Raw genomic sequence first — 21,805 nt, 5'->3', positions numbered from 1 at the left:
TTTCGCAAAATTCTTATATAATTAGGTAACCCTTTTCTCGGAGAAAAATATTTGAATTTCTATAGATTGAGGATTCTTTCTTTTTACCTACGACGTAATTCTCAAATGAAGTCCTACATTGGTAGGAGTCAGGTCTGCGTACACTCTACCCTCCCCAGACCCCACGATGTGGGATTTCACTGGGTTGTTGTTGTTGTTGTTGTTGTAATTCTCAAATGAAGTCTTTTTCTAATATTTTAATACTTTTTAAAAAATATAATTTATCTTTTTTTAATAGTCTTTCGACATTTCTTTGTTGACTTCCATATAATGCAAGCTTATTTTGATTCCAATAGCATGATCATAATTTGAGTTCAATTGTATTAAATTCTAAGGGTATATAAAGAGTTTGAACTCATTGGATGATGCATTCCGCATGAACATTGATATATTTTTTTGGAATTCAAAAGAGATGAACGCGAGTGTACAAAAAAAGAAAAGGAGGTGAACAAGTATGTAGAAATTCTCTTCTATATTATTCCTCTTTTTTTATTGGATTTGTAATTCTATAGATCAATATTATTTTTAGTTATATATTGATTTTTGTATAATTTATTTATTTATCTTTCAAAGTACGTAATTTCATAAATTATTTATTATCAATATTTTCAACTTTCACATATTTTTTAAAAAATTTGTTTGCACACGATTTAATTTATTTAGCAATCACATGTTAAAAGTACATATAGGATTAATCTTGAAGAGAATTTGCAAAAGGTGTTCAAGCGCTTAAATATATATAAAAAAATAGTTTTAACGTAATACACGTGCACTACATATACGTAAATCTAGTTATTAAATACTCTCCGATTAATTTTTGTCATTTTACCCCTACAATTAATATGCTTTAAAAGTTTAAACAAATTTTAAAGATCCAAAAACTTCTTTTTTTAAAGAGGCTAATTAATATAAGCAAAGGACAAAATAGTAAAATTAAATAATTTATTAATAATTTCTTAATTACCGTGTAAAAAAGTGTACATCTAATTTGCATCTAATATGAAACGGAAGGAATAATAAACAAGAATATAATATAAAAAAATCAAATAATGATGAGACAACACCAAATTAGGTGCAACATAAAATGACACTTGTCATTGTTACCGAACAATAATGAATAAATTTACCAATACATTACAATACAATTTAAATAACCATCAAAACAAGCAAATATTTAAACGCTACACGTCCTCAATCACATGATCAACAAACTCCTAATTCACAAATGTCTGACAAAGCAACCACTGATAGAGCTAAAGCATGTAACTATTAAATTAAAAAAATATCAACTGAGTTTCATCGAGTGTACAGTTTGTCTTCATAATTCACCTTTATTTTTTTTATTTTTGATAAGATAGAAACTTCATAATTCACCTTTATTTTTGGATTGAAAATGCTGAAGGTAATAAAAGTTGACTAGGGTAACAAGACCTAAAATTTGAAAATAGCAGCACCACTTGAGGGCTTGGATGCAAAAATGTACAAGCCAAGATCATTCTTACTGATGGTTCCTTTATCAATCCTTGATTGATAAAATTGTTCCTGAAACATGATATATCACCATATTTTGGTTAGAGCATTAACAATTACCATAAAATATTCATGACTTGTTAAATTGAGATGACAATGAAATTAACCTTCAAATTGAGTATAAATTGTGGAACAAGACTCTCTTTCACCAAAGCCACCGCACAACCACCCCATCCAGCTCCTGTAAGCCTTGCTCCAAGAGCACCATTATCTCGACAAATCTTCACAAGTTCTTCTAATTCTGAACAACTGATTCCAACAAATAATTGAAACTCATCAACTAAGATGATTCAGTCCAGAGGGGGCAATATTATAAAAAGAACTAGAGTTCCATGTTATAAGTTCCAACAGTAAAACTGGAGTTCTACCTGCACTCGTAAAGGACGCTGCAGCTATAGTGACTCTCGTTCATAAGGTCACCTAACTTTTTTAGCATGTCTTCATCACTGCAATGACCAATTTGTTACAATTTTAAGCATTTCAAAAAGAAAAGCTGAGAAAAAAACCGGTGCAAAGCACATCTTCCATGACAGACCTTAATTTTGACGATACAGTGTCTTTAAAAGCATGCACACGTTTGGCTTCAGAATATACATGGGCAGCTCTCTGAAAGGTAAAAGAAGAGCATTATTTTGTGAAAATTCCAGTGGAGTAAAAGATACTGATATTATGTAAATAACAAATGGCAATTTGATCATATATCAATATAAGCAAACATGACTAAAGGAACAAACATCTACAATCCTCTTTTAAAGAAGTACAAGCAAAGGTATGTTTGGAAATAATAAAACGCCTATGGAAGAGAACTTATTAATTGTCAACATCTTTCTAAGGAATAAAATGAACAAAGGATTCAAAGCAAATCAATTTGAAACAGGTGAAGGCCCAGTAAGAAGATGGAAACATGAAGAAAGAACGAAAAAGGAATATGTATGAAAGCACATAGTGACCTGATGCAACTTGTAGCACTTAGCAGCACGAAGCACATCCAAAGAAGTTGGTGAAGCGGCAAAGCTTGTTTCCAACTTTTCCTTAGTCATATTCTCAATGTCTTCGTTGGTATATGGTTCCTCATGCAATAGCTCCTGTAGGAGTGGTGGGAATTGTTACAGATGAATGTAATGTAGGTAAACAACAAGAGTAAAAGCACAAACCCCTCTTTGAATATGACCATAATATGGCTCACAACAAAAAGCTAATACTGATAGAAAGAAAAAGAAAAACTAACTGAAAATCCAATCCAACCACAATATCCACCTATGCATGATTATTCAACTTGAAGAAAATGGCAATCACAAATTATCACCCAACGGGCAGGGAGGCAAACTAGTAATTAATGAAACCGAGTCACGAAGACAGATGTCAGGCAGGAGAGGAATGAACTGAGAGTAAAGAGTACAAACCTTGACAGCAAGGACAGGGTCAGAAGAACCGTGTGTACCAGCGAATGATACACACAATCCTTCAACATCAGAAAGAGTTTTTACCCTAGATAGTGCTTGCTGAGGTTCCATCCCCAGCTTAATGCCCAGTACAATCTGCAAAATTTCAAATCAGCAGCTGAGGGGATAAACTAGTATATCCAAGTAGGTTATTCTGCAACTCTCATTCTGAGGCAATATCTATCTATGTAAATATAAAAGTAAACAAGAACCTGTAAGTTGCTAACACATTAAGTCAAAAAACTGACTAGAAAATAGTTAGCAGACCATGAAACAAAGATTCACAAGGGCTAAATTGATAAAGCAACATAAACACATGCAAGATGCAGTAGATAGTAGAAGCAATTTGCATCTTTGTTAATTCTGCACAAAAAAACATATAAAACAGTCATGATAGCCAACAGCATGGTTTTCCTGCAAGTCCTAGCAAATAAAACATACCATGTTCTCCCCATGGATCTCAAAAAGCTAATTTTACTACCACACGCACAATGCCAAATTTGTCTTTCCATCTAAATCATTTAGAACTCAGAATTATTGACATGGCCACTACATACTCTACATGTTCCAAGGACTACAGTCTCCTAAGGACATTGAGTTTGTAAAAGATATTAATGAACCACTAAGCAAACTGTAATTAAGGAGTAAGTCATAAAGGTAGGTAATTTTTTTTATTTTTTATAATGGTGATGTCTGAACCAGTTTGTGCACAGCTCGACGAAGTGTTTAGATTCAAGTTTCAAGATACTGAAATAAGATGTCATGAGAAATTTTAAAACCCCCAAGAAACCAATTGAGAAATAGATAATTAGAACTAACTATTATGATCAAAGAGATAAGAAAATCATCCTCTTCGCTCTAACACCAGAAATTTATCAAACAAAGGGTGCTAAGTCTTACAGCAGCTAGTCGGCATTCAACAACCCGATTATTGTAGTTAACTGCAGCAGTAACTGCTTTTTGTGATTCAGCTAATGAATGGGCTATCACAAAAGTTCCACCAGCAGGGAGTTGTACATCAGTTGCACGTATAGGATTGAAATCAATCAGCTCCGCAAACCCAGATTTTGCCATAACAGAGATGGCCTGCACAAAACAATCAATTGATGCCTTTAAGAATCAAATATTAATTCCAGACTGTCTGCATTGCTATATTGAACTAGCAAAGAGACACATCATATTGAAATTTGGGAGAAGAATAAGGAAACCATCAATATTTAGGACAACTAATTTGTATACTGCACTTTGCAGTGGTCCAGCTGTAACTAAGTAACCAAGATTTAGTGTTCGATTGCATTACCTGATCCATTCCACCCGACTGAGTCCCGATGTGCCTTTCACACTCACATGTGAGTTGAGCAATTTCTTTCTGCAGAGAAAGAATTATCACTTCTAGGTCAAAACAGAGATACAGCTAACACTACCAACAGATTCAAAATTTGCAAACTCATGCAAATAATAATAGAAGAAAAGGCAGATACAGTAAATCCTCTATAAATGCATATGCTTGGGACCGGAAAAAAATATTCATTTATCGAGATTATTAGTTTATCGATAAATGCATAAAAAATTTATTTATCGATAAATTAATATTTATTATTTTAGAGAGTATTTTGCAGTATGTGTCATAAGAAAGAAAAAGAAATATTTGAATTAAGAATTTCAAAAGTTTAAATCTAGGAAACTAAAAAGTGTAGTCTTTGCATATTTATTATTTAAATCTAGGAAAGCTAAACGAATTTAATGAAGTTTAATGTTTCTAATTGTATTCATGTATATAGAATATGAAGAGATTTTATGTTAACTATAAAAGGAAAAGGCTAGATGTTTAAAAATCATAATCCAAGTATAATGCATTCTCATCATTTGAAAAGCGTACAAAAATCATCTTTAATCAATAAAATAAGAAACGCAATATGGGAGCATAAGAAAGAGAATCTAACTATTAGCCAAAAAGATTTGCAAGCATGGGTGAAACAAAAGTTTGATTTGACTATTAGTCAATCAACAATATCGCACACTCTCAAAAGGTCGGCAGAGTATTTGTCAAATGAGCTGAAAAATAGCGATACCAAGAGGCATAAACCGGCAAAATACCTTGATTTAGAGAAAGTTTTATACGAGTGATTTCTTCAAATGCAAGAGAAAGTGAACATGTCAGGGGAAATTATCCAAGAAAAAGCAAAAGATCTTTTCCTGAAAATATATGGTGAAACTAATCCAGAATTTAACTTCTCTTCTAGTTGGTTAGAACGTTTCAAGTCAAGATACGGAATCAAGTCTTACAGATGTTTTGGTGAAAGTGGTTCAGTTATCATGGAGAACATTGAAAATGAATTGCCTAGCATACGGTCAAAACTGAATCACTTTGAATTGAAGGATATTTATAATATGGATGAAACTGGACTATTTTACCGATTGGAAGCTGATCATTCACTTGCTACCAAGCAGCTTGAAGGTCGCAAAAAAGACAGAGAGAATTACTCTTGCTCTCTGTTGCAATGGTAATGGATCTGACAAAGTACCATTGTGGATTATTAGTAAGTTTGCAAATCCTACATGCTTTAAAAATGTGAACATGAACAATCTTAATTGCATGTATAGATCCAACAAGAAAGCTTGGATGACTGACTTGTTTTTCCAAAAATATGTTGGTTGGTTTGATAAGAGAATGAATGGAAGGAAGGTTTTGTTAATAGTAGACAATTGCCCAGCTCATCCAAAGATAGTTGAAGGCCTAAGAAATGTAGAGTTGTTTTTCCTACCTCCTAACACAACGTCTAAGATTCAACCATGTGATGCTGGGATTATTCGAGCATTCAAAGCTCATTATCGTCGTCGTCTTTATTTCAGCATCTTACAAGGCCTTAAGGTCGAAGCACCAAATACTGAAAAAATTAATATTTTGAATGCTATTAATTTTGGTAACTTGGCTTGGAATTTTGATTTGAAAGAAATAACAACTGCAAATTGTTTTCGGCATTGCAAGATCCGGTCGGTAGAAAATAATATTTCCGAACCACAAGTTGGTGAATTAGATGAAGGTATCCAAGAATTAAATGATGTCATCTCTAAGTTAGGGTACAGAAATGTGATGGATGTTGAACATCTTTTGAACTACCCTAACGAGAATCATACAGTTATGGAATCACCTACAGAGGAAGAGATTATTCAATCTGTAATGAATAATGATTATGAGAATGATCCTGAACAAGATGATAGTAGCATTGTCTCACATGTATCGTCAAAGGAGGCATTTCAAGCAATGACTACATTGTCAAACTATTTGGTACAACACGAACAAAATATTTCGGAAATTGTGTTCTCTCTTTAAAAGGTTAAGGATGAGATTAATTTTGGTTTTGGTGGGGAAAAAAAGCAATCAACTATAGAATCATATTTTAAAAAGAAATAGTTATTGGTCTAGTATTATTGACTGATTAAATATATATAAATTATTGATGTATTCTAGTAATTATTACTTTACATTTTTTCTGGGCCTTTAATACTTTATTTTTAATTATTATCTAATGCATTTAGCGAGAATATTACTTTAATATAACTGGCCCAAGTCGGTACCGGAGAAAAATATTCATTTAGCGAGATTATTATTTTATCGAATATTAGTTTATCGAGGTTTTACTGTAGTTGCAATAGATTAGAAATGAAATTAGTCATGAAAAATTCATTCATCTAATGAGGTACTCTTTAAAAAGAAACTTCTAAACAGGAAAAGAAATCAGATCCAAAACAAATGTTCAGGGTGGACAACAATCAAACAGCCATAGATGGATGCCACAGTAGTGGCAGACCTAGATTTTCGTCAAGCAGGTTCAACTCAAAATCTTTCCGACCACGGCAGCACGAGTATGGAAGGTCAACCATGACAAGCAGGTTTTGCTCGCTGTTCTTTTATTGATATTTTGAAACTAATCATTTATTCAAAACAGTTGAATTAAAAGTTTTAACGAAAAACTTGTTTACTTCAAAAAGTTTCTTTAACTTCATCTTAACCAAAAATATATTTAATTATTACTGTAGTCATCTAACGACGCTAATACTTATAACCAAAGAGGACCCCCCCCCCCCCCCCCAACCAAAAGAAAAGGAGCAACAAACTGAATTAAGCAAATATCAATTAAAAAGTTTAAAATTTTTGCTCTAATAAAATTTTAAAGTTTTGGCTCTAACTTAATGATTTTAGTTTGTCCCTAACTTAATTTTTAAAGTTTTGTCTCTAGATTTATTGCTAGCTTTATCACTTAAAAGAAGTATTACAGAAACTTAGCCTATGAAAACACAAAAGAAAGACTAAGTTTTATCTATCATAAAAAAAAATCACAGTTCAACTTTAATAATAAGCTAAACAAAACTTAATTATCAAACATTAGGTTAATTATACACAAAGGCAAAAAAAATACCAAACTAACATCAAGCTAGAAAGAAAATAAGTTCATTTGCATAATATGGTAAGGATGCTACCTTGGGCATGTTAACACCAATTGAAGCCATTATAGCAATAAAAGAAGAGCAAACAAATGCTGCGGAGCTCGAAAGTCCAGACCCTAAAGCCAACAAGCATGGAAACCATGAAATAAGCCATAAAACCTGACTAGTTAATTACTACCGGACAGTAGTCAAGATCAGAAGACATATATATACCTGTAGGAACTGTACCATCAACAATAACATCAAGACCAACAGGTTCACCAACATCTATCCCTTTCAACTTGGCATACTCATAGAAACCCTTGTACCTGCACACACATATTAACAGTTTGTTATGACATGTATATATGAATAGTTTCAACTCTTATATTTTTAACTTTCTCCTCACACCCATACTACCCAAGAGTTCACATAAGCATGATAGAGCAAAATCTAGTGTCTGTCAACTTGTAGTTCATCTCAATACTAGCTGATTCTCTGGATCTTGGATGAAGAAATCAAGAAAGTAAGGACTTACCCACAAATGAAATAATGACCCCATCTGTGATTCTTCAGATCAACCTCCTGAAAAGTTAGACGTAAGGTTATTGACAAAAAGAAACTAGAATTGCAGTATTCAACAAGATTCAGTTATCTCTTTCTTTTTCCCCTTTTCTTATTCTTTTTTCTTTCATCTACAATTTATAAACATGGTTCAGACTTGATAATTTCTCTTTGCCAAACAAACGTTTATGAATTATACACATATGAAGAACCACCAAGACATAATGAACAATTCCTAAATTAATAGCCTGTTTCGCCAAACTTTTTTTTTCCAGAAAAGCTTATTTTTTCTACAAAGTGCTTATTTTTAAAAAGTGAGGTGTTAGGGAAAGCTTTTGGAAGGAAATAAGTGTTTTTGGGAGTAGTAAAAACTGTTTTTCAGAAGCTAAAAAAATAAGTTTTTTCATTAAAAACATTTTTTTGAAAACCACTTATGAGAAAATACACTTAAAAACACTTTAAAAAGCTTTGGGCAATCACTAACTACTGATCAAATGTTCTATTAAAATATATTGTCCAATCACAAATGACTTCTCACCAAAAGTACTTTTCTGAAAAGTACAATAGGCTATAAAGTTTGGAGGATGTCACAACATTTTATATGTATGTATGTAAGGGAAAATAAGGATGAAAAAAGTGACAGAGAGTATGTCAAATTGGATAACTCAAATGCAATATTTTCTTTCAACAATGATAACACCGGACAAAAATTTCAGCCACACAAGAAACAGTAAAAACTATGCAGGATCTTTTACCAGCCTTGTCAATTCAAATAAATCAGTGATGACACACCAAAGTAATGATTACCTGCATAGGATCAGCAGGGTAAGTGCACAAGGAGTACTTATCACTATTCACATTGGCAATTCTAAGAAGCTTGTGAGGTTCACTAGAGTCGTGTTTCCGGATAGCCACAATTGTGTCTTGCCGAATTGCCATAGGCAAAACAGAGTAACCCTCATAGTCTATGTGCTCTCCAATTAGGTTCACTCTCCCTGCATACCATGATTGAACAACAAGACAGATTCAATATTTAACCTTGAGAATTTGAACGTAACCCACTAACATAGTTGAAATTCGAATGTAATTTACTACTAAAGTTCAAATTTTGAAGAACATTACCGACAAAGAAGAAAGTTGAGAATTGACCTGGGGATCGAGCGTAGACATGAGGGGATTGGGCAAATAAGTCAATAAACTTGGCCTTCAAATTCTTGAATCGAAGTTGAGCCTCTTCAAGTTGTGATCCACTACCATAAACTGGCTCAAGATCAGACAAGATTGGAATTGGTAATTCCTCGTGCCTAGCCATTCAATTGGTAACTCTCTTTCGGCAACAATGAAAATGTATAAAGAATTGACAAGGATATACTGAAAACGAAATAAAAAGTTGATAAGAGCGTTCCTTTTCTGAATGGGATTGTGATATTATAAAGATTTTGGATTAATTTGTGGGACTCCTAAATTCGGTCACTCAATTTACTTCTTTTCATTATGGTTTACCTTTTTTGACTTCCTTTTACAAAACTGATCTAAAATAGAGTCCAGAACCTAACCGAGGGAGTGATGTTGACAAAAAAAAAAAACATTATATAGTTTACTAGTTTAGTAAGTATATAAAATTTATTTGATAGATCATGATACGGGATTATTACCATCAATGAAATTTATATAGCGTACATTGAATTAGTGCGTTATGTAAACAAAATATATGGCCTCCAAAACTTCATTTTTCTTAAATTGTAGATTTATAAACCTATGCCGTTTTTGGCAGTTCCTTTATCTTTTTTAATTATTTATTATTTGTTAATTTTATAATCTTTAATAGTTGTATTAACAAAAAAACAGTTGTACAGTATTAGTTGTTCAATTGTTAATATGTCAGTTAGCTAGCTAATTTCAAATTTTAATGTGTTATTTAGCTATTTATTAGTTTATTAACTATTAAATGTTATAATTTATTATTTATTTTTTTCGTAACTAGCAACTTTATAAATCACTAAGAAAAACATTATAAAGCAGTCAAGCTATAGCGCAACTTACTAGTTCTTGAGGGATCACCCCTTAGCCTACTCAAATAAGAAAACGGCAAAATGATCTGATGAATCCTTGTACTGGTATGAATTTGTATTCTGGATCCTCCTACTCATCACTTTGTCAACTGACCATTGACCGAATCTATGTGGCTTTGATGTTGTTGAGTTGGAAAAATACGTGATTGTGTTCACTTAGAAGCAAGTAAATGCAATATTTTATATTTAAAAATATTAAATTTTAAAAAAAAACAATTTAAACAATTTTAAAAAAATATTTCTTCTTCAACCATCCCCCTCCCCCCCCCCCCCCCCCGCGGGCCACCCACACACCCAAATTTTCTTCTTCTCCAACACTCTCCCACCCCTAACACTTTTCTTCTCTTTTTCTTCAAATGCCACAACACCAATGGTGCTACACCGTGTAATTCATGTAGAATTATACCAAAATGATGAGCTCGCAATGTAGAGCAATTTTCGCTAAAGACACAAGATGAGATTATCAATATATAGGGATGATTTAAGGGTAATATGCTATGTTTTTCTAGGTTTGCCATGAAAATATAAGATAAAATCATAAAGAGGATGAGTTTATACACTTTCCATCGACCTAGGGTGCCTAATTCCCGTCTCCTCCGCATAGTCTCCAAATACTATGAATATCTCTCTATTCTAAAGTTTTATAGTTGAACAGTTTGACGCATTGGAAACTAGACTCGTTGATATTTGATTTGATAGATTTTGGGTCTTCTACATTTATATAAATTGGTAGAAAAGCTCCAATACATTTGACCCAAATTTTTGAAAGTTTATGAAAGTAACTCGTGATAACTTTTGCCCACTTTTATTTTACAACTTACTTACTTCAAAACTTAAAATACGACTATTGAACAATTTGAATACGTCTTACCACATCCTTCTTGACTTATTAATCACCCTTAGTATTGACCTAAACATACGGGTTAATTTAAATAATCTGAAAGAACGCGGGGGTGTTACATCCCTCCCCCTTTAGGAACATTTGTCCTCGAATGAAAATTAGACCCATCTAGATAAGTTCTTAAGAGTTGCTAGAATTTCACCATAATCTTTTTTATAAAATGATAACCCAAAAATCTGAAATGTACAAAATTCCAACCTAGAAGTCTAATAGGACAACACAAATAGCTAAACACCATACCTCCACAATAATAATGGGATCAAAATACAACCACAATAATAATCATAAGCAACTATATAAAGCCTATGTATGCATCTTACCTCAACTGTAGTAATTTGAACTGATATGCCATTATCCTGGTGTCTGAAATAAGTGAGGATATTTGAATCTCATGCCATCCTCAGCTTCCTAGGTCACCTCTTCCATATTCATGTTTCTCCAAAAGACTTTGACGGTGGCCACTTCCTTGGCTCTAAATCTTCAGACCTATCGATCTAATATGGAAATTAGAGTTTGCTCATAGGAAAACTTCTTTTATGATATAATCATCCTCAATTGGGACAACACGAGAAGGTTTCATATGCATTGTCATAGCTTCGATATATGAAAAATAGGATGAATAGATTCTAGGCCCTAAAATAGCTCTAACTTTTAAGCCACTTGGCCTATCTTCCAGAGGATCCGCTACAGCCCAATAAATCTCAGGCTAAAGTTTCCCTATCAAATCTCATAACACCCTTCACAATAAAACTTACAGAAATATCCAATCAGTAACACAAAATTTCATATCTACATCATACATCAGAGCAAGACTTCTGACGACTTTGGGCTGTCAACAATCTCTCTCTAATGATATATCAAGTCAGGTCTAATTAACTTTAACACACCCACCTCAAATAATTTAATAGGGGATCTACATTTTTCCTATATAAAGCCTCATACACTGTCATCTTAATATTAGAATACTAGCTATTATTACACACAAAATCAATAAGAGACAAGTGATCATCACAGCTTCATTAAAGCATAGTACACATAGTCATAACATATCCTCGAACAACTAAATATTCTGCTCAGCTTGGCTCTATATCTGGGGAAGAAAAATTGTACTCAATTAACTTATGTCACGAAATCATCAGAAATAACCTCTAGAAGTTAGTTATAAATTGTACCCCTTTGTAAAAAATAATGGATATTGGACATGGTGAAACCTGACTATCTCCCTGATATATGCCACGATCTAAGCCTAGGGCCTAGACGTGACACGACAAATAAGAAAGCAGAAAGTACCTCAAACAAGCCTCTTAATATTCATTTAGCCTTTCATAGGTACTGATAAAAAAAACAAGCGAAAACCATAATAGTAAATTTTCAACTTACATATGTCCAACAATACTTCTAACTTTTAGATTTACCGGGGCTAAGACAAGTCTCTAGCTCATCCTCAATCAAAATAGGTGTCTAGAGATCTCAACATATCATAAGCTAGAAAGACAAAGAAGTATTGTTCCCAAAACATGGGAACTCACCAAAAGTAGTCTTCAAACGAAATCTCAACTAGCCACTTGGAGAAGAATGAGGAGGAGCATCAATCCCTATATGGTGATATCATGTAGGCAAAAGAGTAAGCGTTAGTACTATGAATGTACTAAGTATGTAGGCATGCATGAATATTAAAATATTTATGTAATATGAAACATAATGCAATGCATGCATAATCATTCATATAGATATCCTTTAAAATATTTATTTTATGGGAAGATGACCATAACCGACATTTAAGACCATGCGATCTATTACATGGAATCCAACATAACCCCCTACATTGATCAGGGAGACTACTTGCCGGGTAGAACTCCATTAACTTCATTCATTTCTTTAACTTTAAGGGCTTTCATGGATCCATGAGCCAAAGCCTACAAGGGCTCCTATGTTGGCACATAGTTAATGAGATAAGGGTTGCTACTAGGATTCCCTTACTGAATCTCACCTCAATGACCCATTTGGTGCTAAGTCAATTCCACAGACTAGTTTAATACTTCAAAATAGTAATAGCATATAGCTTGGGAATTCAAAACATCATATTCGGTGGAATAGCTCATTAAAACCTTTGGTGATTCAAATATACAAGAATAATCCTTATTGCATATAGAATCCATCATTCATAGAATTTTATCATTCTTTTATTTTATATGAATCCCTTTTGATCATAGATATTGCTTTCATAAACATTCATTAGGAGTCAAAGCTTTCAAATCAAACTTCATTGAAAACATAGTAAAACTAGGTGGGTTCAAATCACTTCAACTTTCAAACATGAATGTAAATAAAATTATGCATAAATACTTTGAAATCCATCAATTAAAAGTCATGCTTTAAATAATCCACCAAGAATTTCAAGAACCTTTAAAGAGATAAATAGAGAAATTACTTGCAAACCATCAATTCATACATATGAAATTATTTTGAATCAAAATAGACCAATAATCATTAGTTTAATCATGATTCTTACTATTAAGTAGAAATAAGAATTACTCATAAGAAAATCTTACTTGAAATCAAGAGATTTAGTTGAAAGAGTTTTGAACTACATGGGTGGAAGAATCCATGGATAAACACCCACATACCTTACAGTAAAGCTTAAAGAAAATAAATATAATTTATTATATAATCAAAATACTTTAGGCATGAGAATTGAAGGAATACTCTCACTGAAGTCTTATATACCTTATATCCGAAGACTTTACTCAGAATCGAAAGACTTAATGAACACTCTTGTATCCTAGCCTTTTCTCATCACTGGAGCAGTATTGTGTACCACCCGAAGTATATGAATCACCAAAATAGTATTTATACACTACTAAGAACTATAACTATATTTTGAGAAAGAATAAAGGAGTGTATAGAGAGAAGAGTTGCTTGAGAAAGCTTGATAAACAAAATGATGAAATAAGATGGTATTTATAGGTGTGAAGGAGAGACCTAAAAATAATTAAAATAATTATAAAGAAAAATCTAAAAATTAAATGGAGGATTTTGATGTCATGGGTGATGTCAAATGGAGGACTATTGATGTCAAATGGATCTAGATTTTCTATGATTGGTGAGATGAATCTTCTTTTTACGGAATACCCTTTTACAGAGCTATGTTTGAACAAGATAACTTCCTAATTAGGATTTGGTGTATTCATATGAATTATAGCTATAGAAGTATCCTTTCATGTCATTCAATAACAACTAATTGGAGCATCCTACAGTGAGATATGACTTTTCGTCTACAAATACTCCATTTCATCACAGTACCGGATCTTGCAAAGATTAATTTACTTGACCTACTTAGCCTCTGAATCTTAAGATATGATCTTCACAAAAGTTGTAGGTAATTATGTTGGGCTTACTAAAAAATTTGAATCACCTAGTGTAGACTATCCTATGAAAAGTTATGCCTAAAATACAGAAGTAGTATCATTTTTATCGAGAATTGAAACAAAATATATAACGCTTTTAGGGGGTGTTACAATATACAACTGTACATAATTATTGACTTTAAAAGTGGTCCTAACCAAAAATAAATTGTCTCAATTTTTTGAGCATGTCAACAATCACCTAAGTGGAATCAAACTTATGTCGTGCCCGAGGTAATATTTCTATTGAGCTAGTTTGCTGACCCATGCCACCCTGATCTATGGTCGTACAATCCCTCTTCATATGATTACCCTCCTATCCATATGATTAATAACATGTAGAACTCTGTCTTCATCTCACGAAGTGTGTCCAACTGCAAGTAGAACAACGTAGTAGTGTAACACTTTAAAATTGTAACACCCCAAAAAGCTTTTCGCCAAGACTCGAGCCATTCTTCATGTGCTATAGGATCGAACTCGGTGAATTCTAGTTGTATATATGAGTTAGGATCAATTCCTAAGTATTTGAAGTGTATTAGATGTGTTTTAGGGTCATAAGGAATCTCTAACACCAAGCCGAGTTCAAAGAATTTCTATCGGCTAAGTTTTCGAATGAGTTCGTATAAGGATCAACTTCAAACGATCATATCTCCTAGAATATAATAAATTATAAAATTATAGGTGTTTGAGTCTTATTTCTAATTCCACCAAGATTGTATTTTTTGGAGCTTGGAGTAAAAAGTTATGCCTAGTCAAACAGAGAGGTGTGCGAGAAGTCCGCGATGCGGACCTCTCACGGACTTGCCCAGTTTTTCCAAATTTTGTTTTTTTTCGACCAGAAAGGTGTGTGACAAGTCCGCATTGTGGACCTGTCGCAGACTTGTCCGGTTTTCCAGATTTTTAGGAGTATTTTGGGAAAATTACCTAATATCTATATATACGAACTTGGAACATTTTGGGGTAAAAGTTTTGCAGTCTTTCACCACCAAAGAACCCTAATCTTCATCCTCTTCTTTCTCAAATCATCTCCAACAAGCTTTTCCCTCAAAACTCAAGGATTCAAGCTTCCCATTGAAGACCTAACATCAAGACTTCTTCAAAATCTACTCTAAGGTATGTAAGGCTAACCTAAAATATGGATTGAGTTCTTCCATATGCCCCATAGATGTGTTGGATGAAAATTGTGAAAGGCTTGAATCTTCTATGAAGATTTTCTTGAAATTTTCCTAAACTCTAGAATATTTTTATATACTATTAATTGATTGATGATTTTCATGACTTGAATTCTTGAATGATTATCTTTCATATTTATTTCACAAATAGTAGTTACATATTGACTACAATGAATTTTTGTATATAAATTCATATGTATTGATGGTGTTCTCAAGTTGAGTTTTGTTGAGAGTATGGATTCATGTATTCATTCACATGAACCCAAGATGAGATTTTTTTTGTTATAATTTGTCTTAAGGGTGAGATTGATAGTTTTTATGTAAATATTGCTTTCAAAGGGAGATGATGTATTTTTGTTAATGAGTGTGAATGAAATTGAATATAGATTTAAATGAGGATTTTGGAGCAAAATGTTTGATGATGATGTGAATGATGGTTATCTTTAACATGGGCTGAATGATTGATGAAGAATTATGTTGATGATGATGTTTGAAATAAAATGGATTGGAGTCTAATGTGACTACATGATATATATGTAATTTGCATAATTTGATTTGATTGGAGTCATATGAGTATAAATGATTGTTTGAGAAGGAGTTTTAAAAATAATTTGTGAACGTTTTTGCATAAATTATTTATGCACTATTTTGAGTTTAAAGAATGATTATTTTCATCTTTGATTTAGAAAGAGATTAAGCATGAGCTGAGTTTGAGAAGTCTTTTCAATTATTATTTTAAACATGAGTATTTTGAGTATAAACGAGTTGAGTATTTTTATGTTAAAACATCTATGTTGAGATTGGGTTGATGAGTTAAAATTATATTTTAAATGCATTTAATATTTACTGCATTCATTGAGTTGAGATTGTATCAAATTTAAAAAAAGAAGAGTTTGATGATTAAGATGAGTTGATTGAGTTTTGAAAGAAGGTCTAATGAGACCAGATTGATTGAGTTTTGAAAAGAGTCCAATGAGACTAAATGAGTTGATTTGAAACTAAGTCCAAAGAGACTAAATGAGTTGATTTGAAACTAAGTCCAAAGAGACTAAATGAGTATTTTGAGTATTTTACTCATCTGATAGATATGAGCATATTGAGTTTTGGGAGGAGTATTGAGCACCGAATTGGGTAAGAGTATAGTCCATACTCGAATCCCATGAACTACGTAACCAACGTAAGAAGGGATTGGACCGTTAAAGTCGGATGTTTCCCATTTCATTTCCTGAAATGATAGGACTTAATTGATTGATGGACCCATGATTGGTTGATTCGTTCATACCCTGGCAAAATATGGACGGACGTGGCAACAACGTCGGCTTGTTGTACATCACTGGCTCATAGGTGATGTTTGTTGGTTAGAGAAACTCCAAAATTGAGTGGATTGTGCATGATATGATTGGCTTGATTGTGATTGTATATGATTGGACTGGATCGGATTGTATTTGATTAGATTGGATTGGATAGTATGTGATTGGATTGTATTTGATTGGATTGGATTGGATAGTATGTGATTGGATTATATATGATTGGATTGGATAGTATATGATTGTATTGGATTGGATAGTATGTGATTGGATTGTATTTGATTGGATTGGATTGGATTAGATTGGATAGTATGTGATTGGATTGTATATGATTGGATTAGATCGAATTGTATATGATTGAATTGAATCGGATTGTATATGATTGAATTGAATCGGGATTGTATATAATTGGACTGGATTGGATTGGATCGGATTATATATGATTGGTCTCTGTCTAAACAATGCTCTTACTTTAGACTTATGACACCTTGATTGAGTCTCTATTATCTTTATGACTTGAGATATTTGAACCGGTATTGTTCTATCTTGACACATATTTCATTCTGCCATATTACATACTCGTACATTTCACGTACTGACGTCCATTTGAACCTGCATCATTTCATGATGCAGAGACGGGTTTAAGAGATCATCAATAGGCGCACCGCTGAGGATCTGTTCACACTCAGCTTATTGGTGAGTCCTCCCCTACATTCGGAGGACACCACTTATGTTATTCTTGCGTTGAGTTTAGTCTTTTCATCCTGATTTGAGGTAGCCATGAACCTGTCATTGGCACCAATTATATAGTAGTGATAGAGGCTTCATAGACTAGATATTGATGAGTTGATTGAGTATTTTATTTCCTTGAATTGTTCTTGTCAGACTATTTAATGACATAGATTGGAGTTCGATTTGTTGGCCCTTGGTTTTTCTTTATTGAGTTAGATTGCTGATTGGGATTGTCCACCTAATTATCTCTTTATTTTAAGTCTTCCGTTGATTGATTGAATGAACGGATGTATGATTGGTCAAGTGGTTCTCTTGGGAGCCAGTAATGATTTTTGAGTGCCGGTCACGTCTAGGGTACCCTCTCGGAAAGTGACAAAAATATTCTACCTAAATTATTTCTCATGCAGTGTTTGATATGGTGTATTAAAATTAACATGTATTGCATAGTTTCTGATTTTTTTATTTATTTATAAAAATACTATCCATAAATATGGAAAAAAGATATGAAAAATATTTTGAGGGACAATTATGTCTTTAACCATGCTAATACACACATTAAAACCTTTAGAGGTCATTTGGTGTGAAGGATAACACCAAATAGTCTTGAGATTAAATTATGGTGCCACTTAATTTGTTATTTGGCTGACAAGTCTGTAATAACTTATTTCGAAATTAATAATTAGTATCAGAATATGCTATCCCTCCCCTTGCGTGATATAATAATCTCATCATAATTTATCATGGGATAAACTTATTAAATGACAAAACTATCCTTCAAACTACTGTTTACATTTTTTTTGGAGTTTTGAATAAATTTATGGGTGCATTTTAAGTCAATTTACTGACTTATAATTAATTTATACTAAGTCTTTAATCATGTTAATTCCTCTTACTTTCTTGTGTCTTTTCTTTGATTCCTTGGATTGAAATGAGGATACATGAATTTTATAAGGAGAACCCTACTCGATTTATTTTTTATTTTATTTTTTAAAATTGTTGTTACAACAAATATATATTTTTGTCCATTTTACATTTGCTCTGACTTTTTGCTTGTTCTAGATACAAGCAAAAGGTCGTCAAGGAGTTTTGAATCTTCAGGATCTCCCTCAGTTTCTCAAAAAAAAAGGTGTAAAAAATGAAGTACCACTATATTATTGAATAATATTTTCCCTTTAAAAAGTTTTTTATGAAAAGTGATTAGGAAGAAATGTGTATTAAGGTTTCCTTAAATTGCAATGAGACGTCTTTTTCTCGCTTGATGAACTAATGGACCAGCCAAGCAAGATATCAAAGTTCCCCAAATACAAATACCTTATTGGTGTATTTAATTATATATTCTACATAGTGAATCATCTTTTTAAAAAGCTAGATTCACTTCTAATTGATAACATTGTCGATAGTATATAAAAATAATTAAGCTAAATTGGGTGGAGTTTTGTTTTTAAGAATGAATAACTAAAGCTCTCCCTTTCTCTTCCTTTATTATACTTTCTTTTTTTGCTATCTATATATTATTATTATTTTATAATACGTTATCAGCACGATGCTCTAACCAACTGAGGGATTATCTCAATTTTTTCTATTCGTGATTTCTGGTGTTGGTCGTGATGGACTTAGGGATAATTTATTGGATCGTTCATAGAATTAAATTGGGTAACTCATTTCAATTTTATTTTACAATTACTTCTTGTGGTTTGCAATTCTGATTATATTATCTCTTTTACATGTTTATTGTTTTCTTGAAGTATTACCCCACTTTCTCATGGCAGGTAAAAGAACATAAATATGTATTTCTGTAAGGTATGTTCTTGATCAATCTGGTCAAGTGTCAGGAACGATCTTTCAAAGTAATTTTTTTTGTGGAAAATCTTAAAATAACAAGATCTATTGTTTTGTGAATTGTTTTACTGTTTTTGAAAAATAAATATAAAAAAAATTATTTTTAGTAGAGATTCTCTACCTATTTTGTATTGTAAATGAGTGTTATATGCCTTTTAGTTATACATTGAGAAGAAGGTATGTGACCTTAAGGTTTGTCCTTTCGGGAGAAAGGGAGAATAATTAAAAAAGAACAGGGTACTATTTGCTTTTAGAGTGGGAAGTAAAAAAAAAAATATTGGGTAACAAAATTTGGTGTATCATGCTTTTGATTTATGAACTACTATTAAGAATCAAGAATTCTGAGTTCATAATGGCTGGTACAAAATTTTTATTAATATGTTGATTTTAATAAATGGTTTATACTTTTCACTATTTAACAAGATGATGATAATAATAATAATAATACTTTGTGTGTTTCAATATTACTTTCTTTAAATAGATGTGCATCCAAGAAAAGAAGCTAACTAATTAAACACCCAGTCCAGAATTGATATTATATTAAAATATATTATTTAGCTGAATTATTTTTGATTGTTAGTAAAAGAAATGATTTGAAGATATGAAATTTTAATTTGCTTTCACACTATTATATTTATGTGATCCCATCCAATAAATTTTTTTAACTCGAAAGTATGTGATTGATAAGTTATGCAGTTATATTTTTTTTTATTGAAACTTAATTTAATTATGTATAAAGTTATAAAGTAGGAGTATGTTTAAACGCTCAAGAGTGAGTTTTATGGCACTGTGACCTATTATGTCATTGATTGAAGGTATTTTGATAGATACAGGTCTCATCGCACAAACAAGATAAGACATAGGATATGATAATATAATGTTAGGTTCAACTCTCACCGTATTTTGGCCTAACGCTTTATATGAATAAAATATTGAATTAAAATTCCAACGCAATATATTGACAATATAATGATGATTGAGCAAATTCATATGCTCTTGATAAAAATTATGAAGCTTGTCTATTGAATATGCTCCATTCTTAATAGAAAATGTGATAGCAATAGATGAAAAGTCTGAAGGATGACAAGATAATTTTATATGAATATGAGCATGAAAGTACAGAATAATAATAGTCATCATTGTGATGATTATAAAAGAAAGAACAATATAAGTTCTCAAAATGTTCCTTCAAAGAGGGAAGGTAATATTTGTCATCAAAATTGTATGAAAGGTCAATAGACAAATGGTTGTTGCGACCTAATAATTTTATAAACTTATAAATCCTCCATCAAGGAAGAGGGAGATAAAGTGGTGGTACACTTGACTTTCAAAAGATGATGTTAAAGTGTGTCATACAAATATATGATAAATTTCAGAGCATGATAATGAATTTCTAATGAAAAATTATGAAGCACATACATATGATTATATTCATTTCTTGAAGAGAATGTGACTTGTGATAAGCATTATGAATGCTCGACCATTTTTGAAAGTGAATATGTCAAGAGATGATGAAAATTATGAATAATGACATGCTCATTGGATAAATGTCACAATTCACCTCTATGAGAGGTTTGAGAGAAATAAATTTTTGATATAAATTATCATTGGTCAAGTACCTTTAGTACATCACAAATATTGTGGTATGTTATGTACTACCAAAAGTACAAAAGAAAGAAATAATTCTTGACCGCACAATTTTATCATTGGTTATTATATATACCTTTGTACGCTAAACACACACACACACACACACACACACACACACACACACACACACACACACACACACACATATATATATATATATATATATATATATATATTAATGGCAAAAGTAAATCAAGAAATAAGTTTTTTTTGTAATGATTTGACCATTACAATGATGATATAAATCTCTACTTGAAGAAGATATTCATCACATGGATTCAAAATTAATTGTGAGATTAGGTGAGCTAATGTGCTACTATCAAAAAAAACTTGTTTACGATTATGAAATTGTAATCAAAGTGGGTTATAAATTTTTTTATGTGAAAGATTACCCATTTTTTATGTTGTTTGTGGTACATGAATATAGGCATGATGATGAAATCACATGCAAAAGTAAACTTCGAAATAAACATCAGTTGGAATGATCGATTGACCATCCCGGTTCAAATATGATGAGAAAATAATTGAGAATTCATATAGTTATCTATATTGAAGAAATAATAAATTCTTCAAGAGTTTTCTAGTGTAGTTTATCTCATGATAAAATAATAAGTGCACCAGCTAAGATTGAGATTGTATCTCCTAAATTTTGAAATCTATAAAAAGGATATGCGCCCATTCACCTGCCAGGTAGAACGTTTACTATTATATGATTTTAATAGATG

At 32.0% G+C, this 21,805-nt stretch overlaps 1 protein-coding gene across 1 annotated transcript; it reads right to left on the bottom strand.

Moving 5' to 3' along the window:
• Positions 1 to 1,107: 1,107 nt before the first annotated feature.
• LOC129887394 (galactokinase) lies at positions 1,108 to 9,493 on the bottom strand. Its single transcript, XM_055962474.1, has 13 exons — positions 9,153 to 9,493; positions 8,811 to 8,998; positions 7,978 to 8,024; positions 7,674 to 7,768; positions 7,494 to 7,576; positions 4,312 to 4,380; positions 3,912 to 4,097; positions 2,973 to 3,107; positions 2,520 to 2,654; positions 2,105 to 2,175; positions 1,938 to 2,015; positions 1,677 to 1,818; positions 1,108 to 1,581 (listed from the first exon to the last, which is right to left on the bottom strand). Exons 1-13 carry the CDS (start codon positions 9,313 to 9,315, stop codon positions 1,471 to 1,473), a joined length of 1,503 nt encoding a protein of 500 aa, XP_055818449.1. The 5' UTR covers positions 9,316 to 9,493; the 3' UTR covers positions 1,108 to 1,470.
• Between the last annotated feature and the right edge of the window lie 12,312 nt (positions 9,494 to 21,805).

This window comes from Solanum dulcamara, chromosome 4 (genome assembly GCF_947179165.1).
Source record: "Solanum dulcamara chromosome 4, daSolDulc1.2, whole genome shotgun sequence".
Classification (NCBI taxonomy): domain Eukaryota; kingdom Viridiplantae; phylum Streptophyta; class Magnoliopsida; order Solanales; family Solanaceae; genus Solanum; species Solanum dulcamara.
Note: the sequence above shows the minus strand (reverse complement) of the source record. Positions and strands in the feature narration are given on the sequence as shown.

Excerpts from the sequence above, each read along its gene's own strand:
- LOC129887394 (XM_055962474.1), bottom strand. The coding sequence starts at position 9,315 with ATGGCTAGGCACGAGGAATTACCAATTCCAATCTTGTCTGATCTTGAG. Across the intron at positions 8,025-8,810 it reads ACCCTGCTGATCCTATGCAG|GAGGTTGATCTGAAGAATCA; the intron begins GTAATCATTACT and ends CTAACTTTTCAG. Across the intron at positions 2,176-2,519 it reads AGTGCTACAAGTTGCATCAG|AGAGCTGCCCATGTATATTC; the intron begins GTCACTATGTGC and ends TTTACCTTTCAG.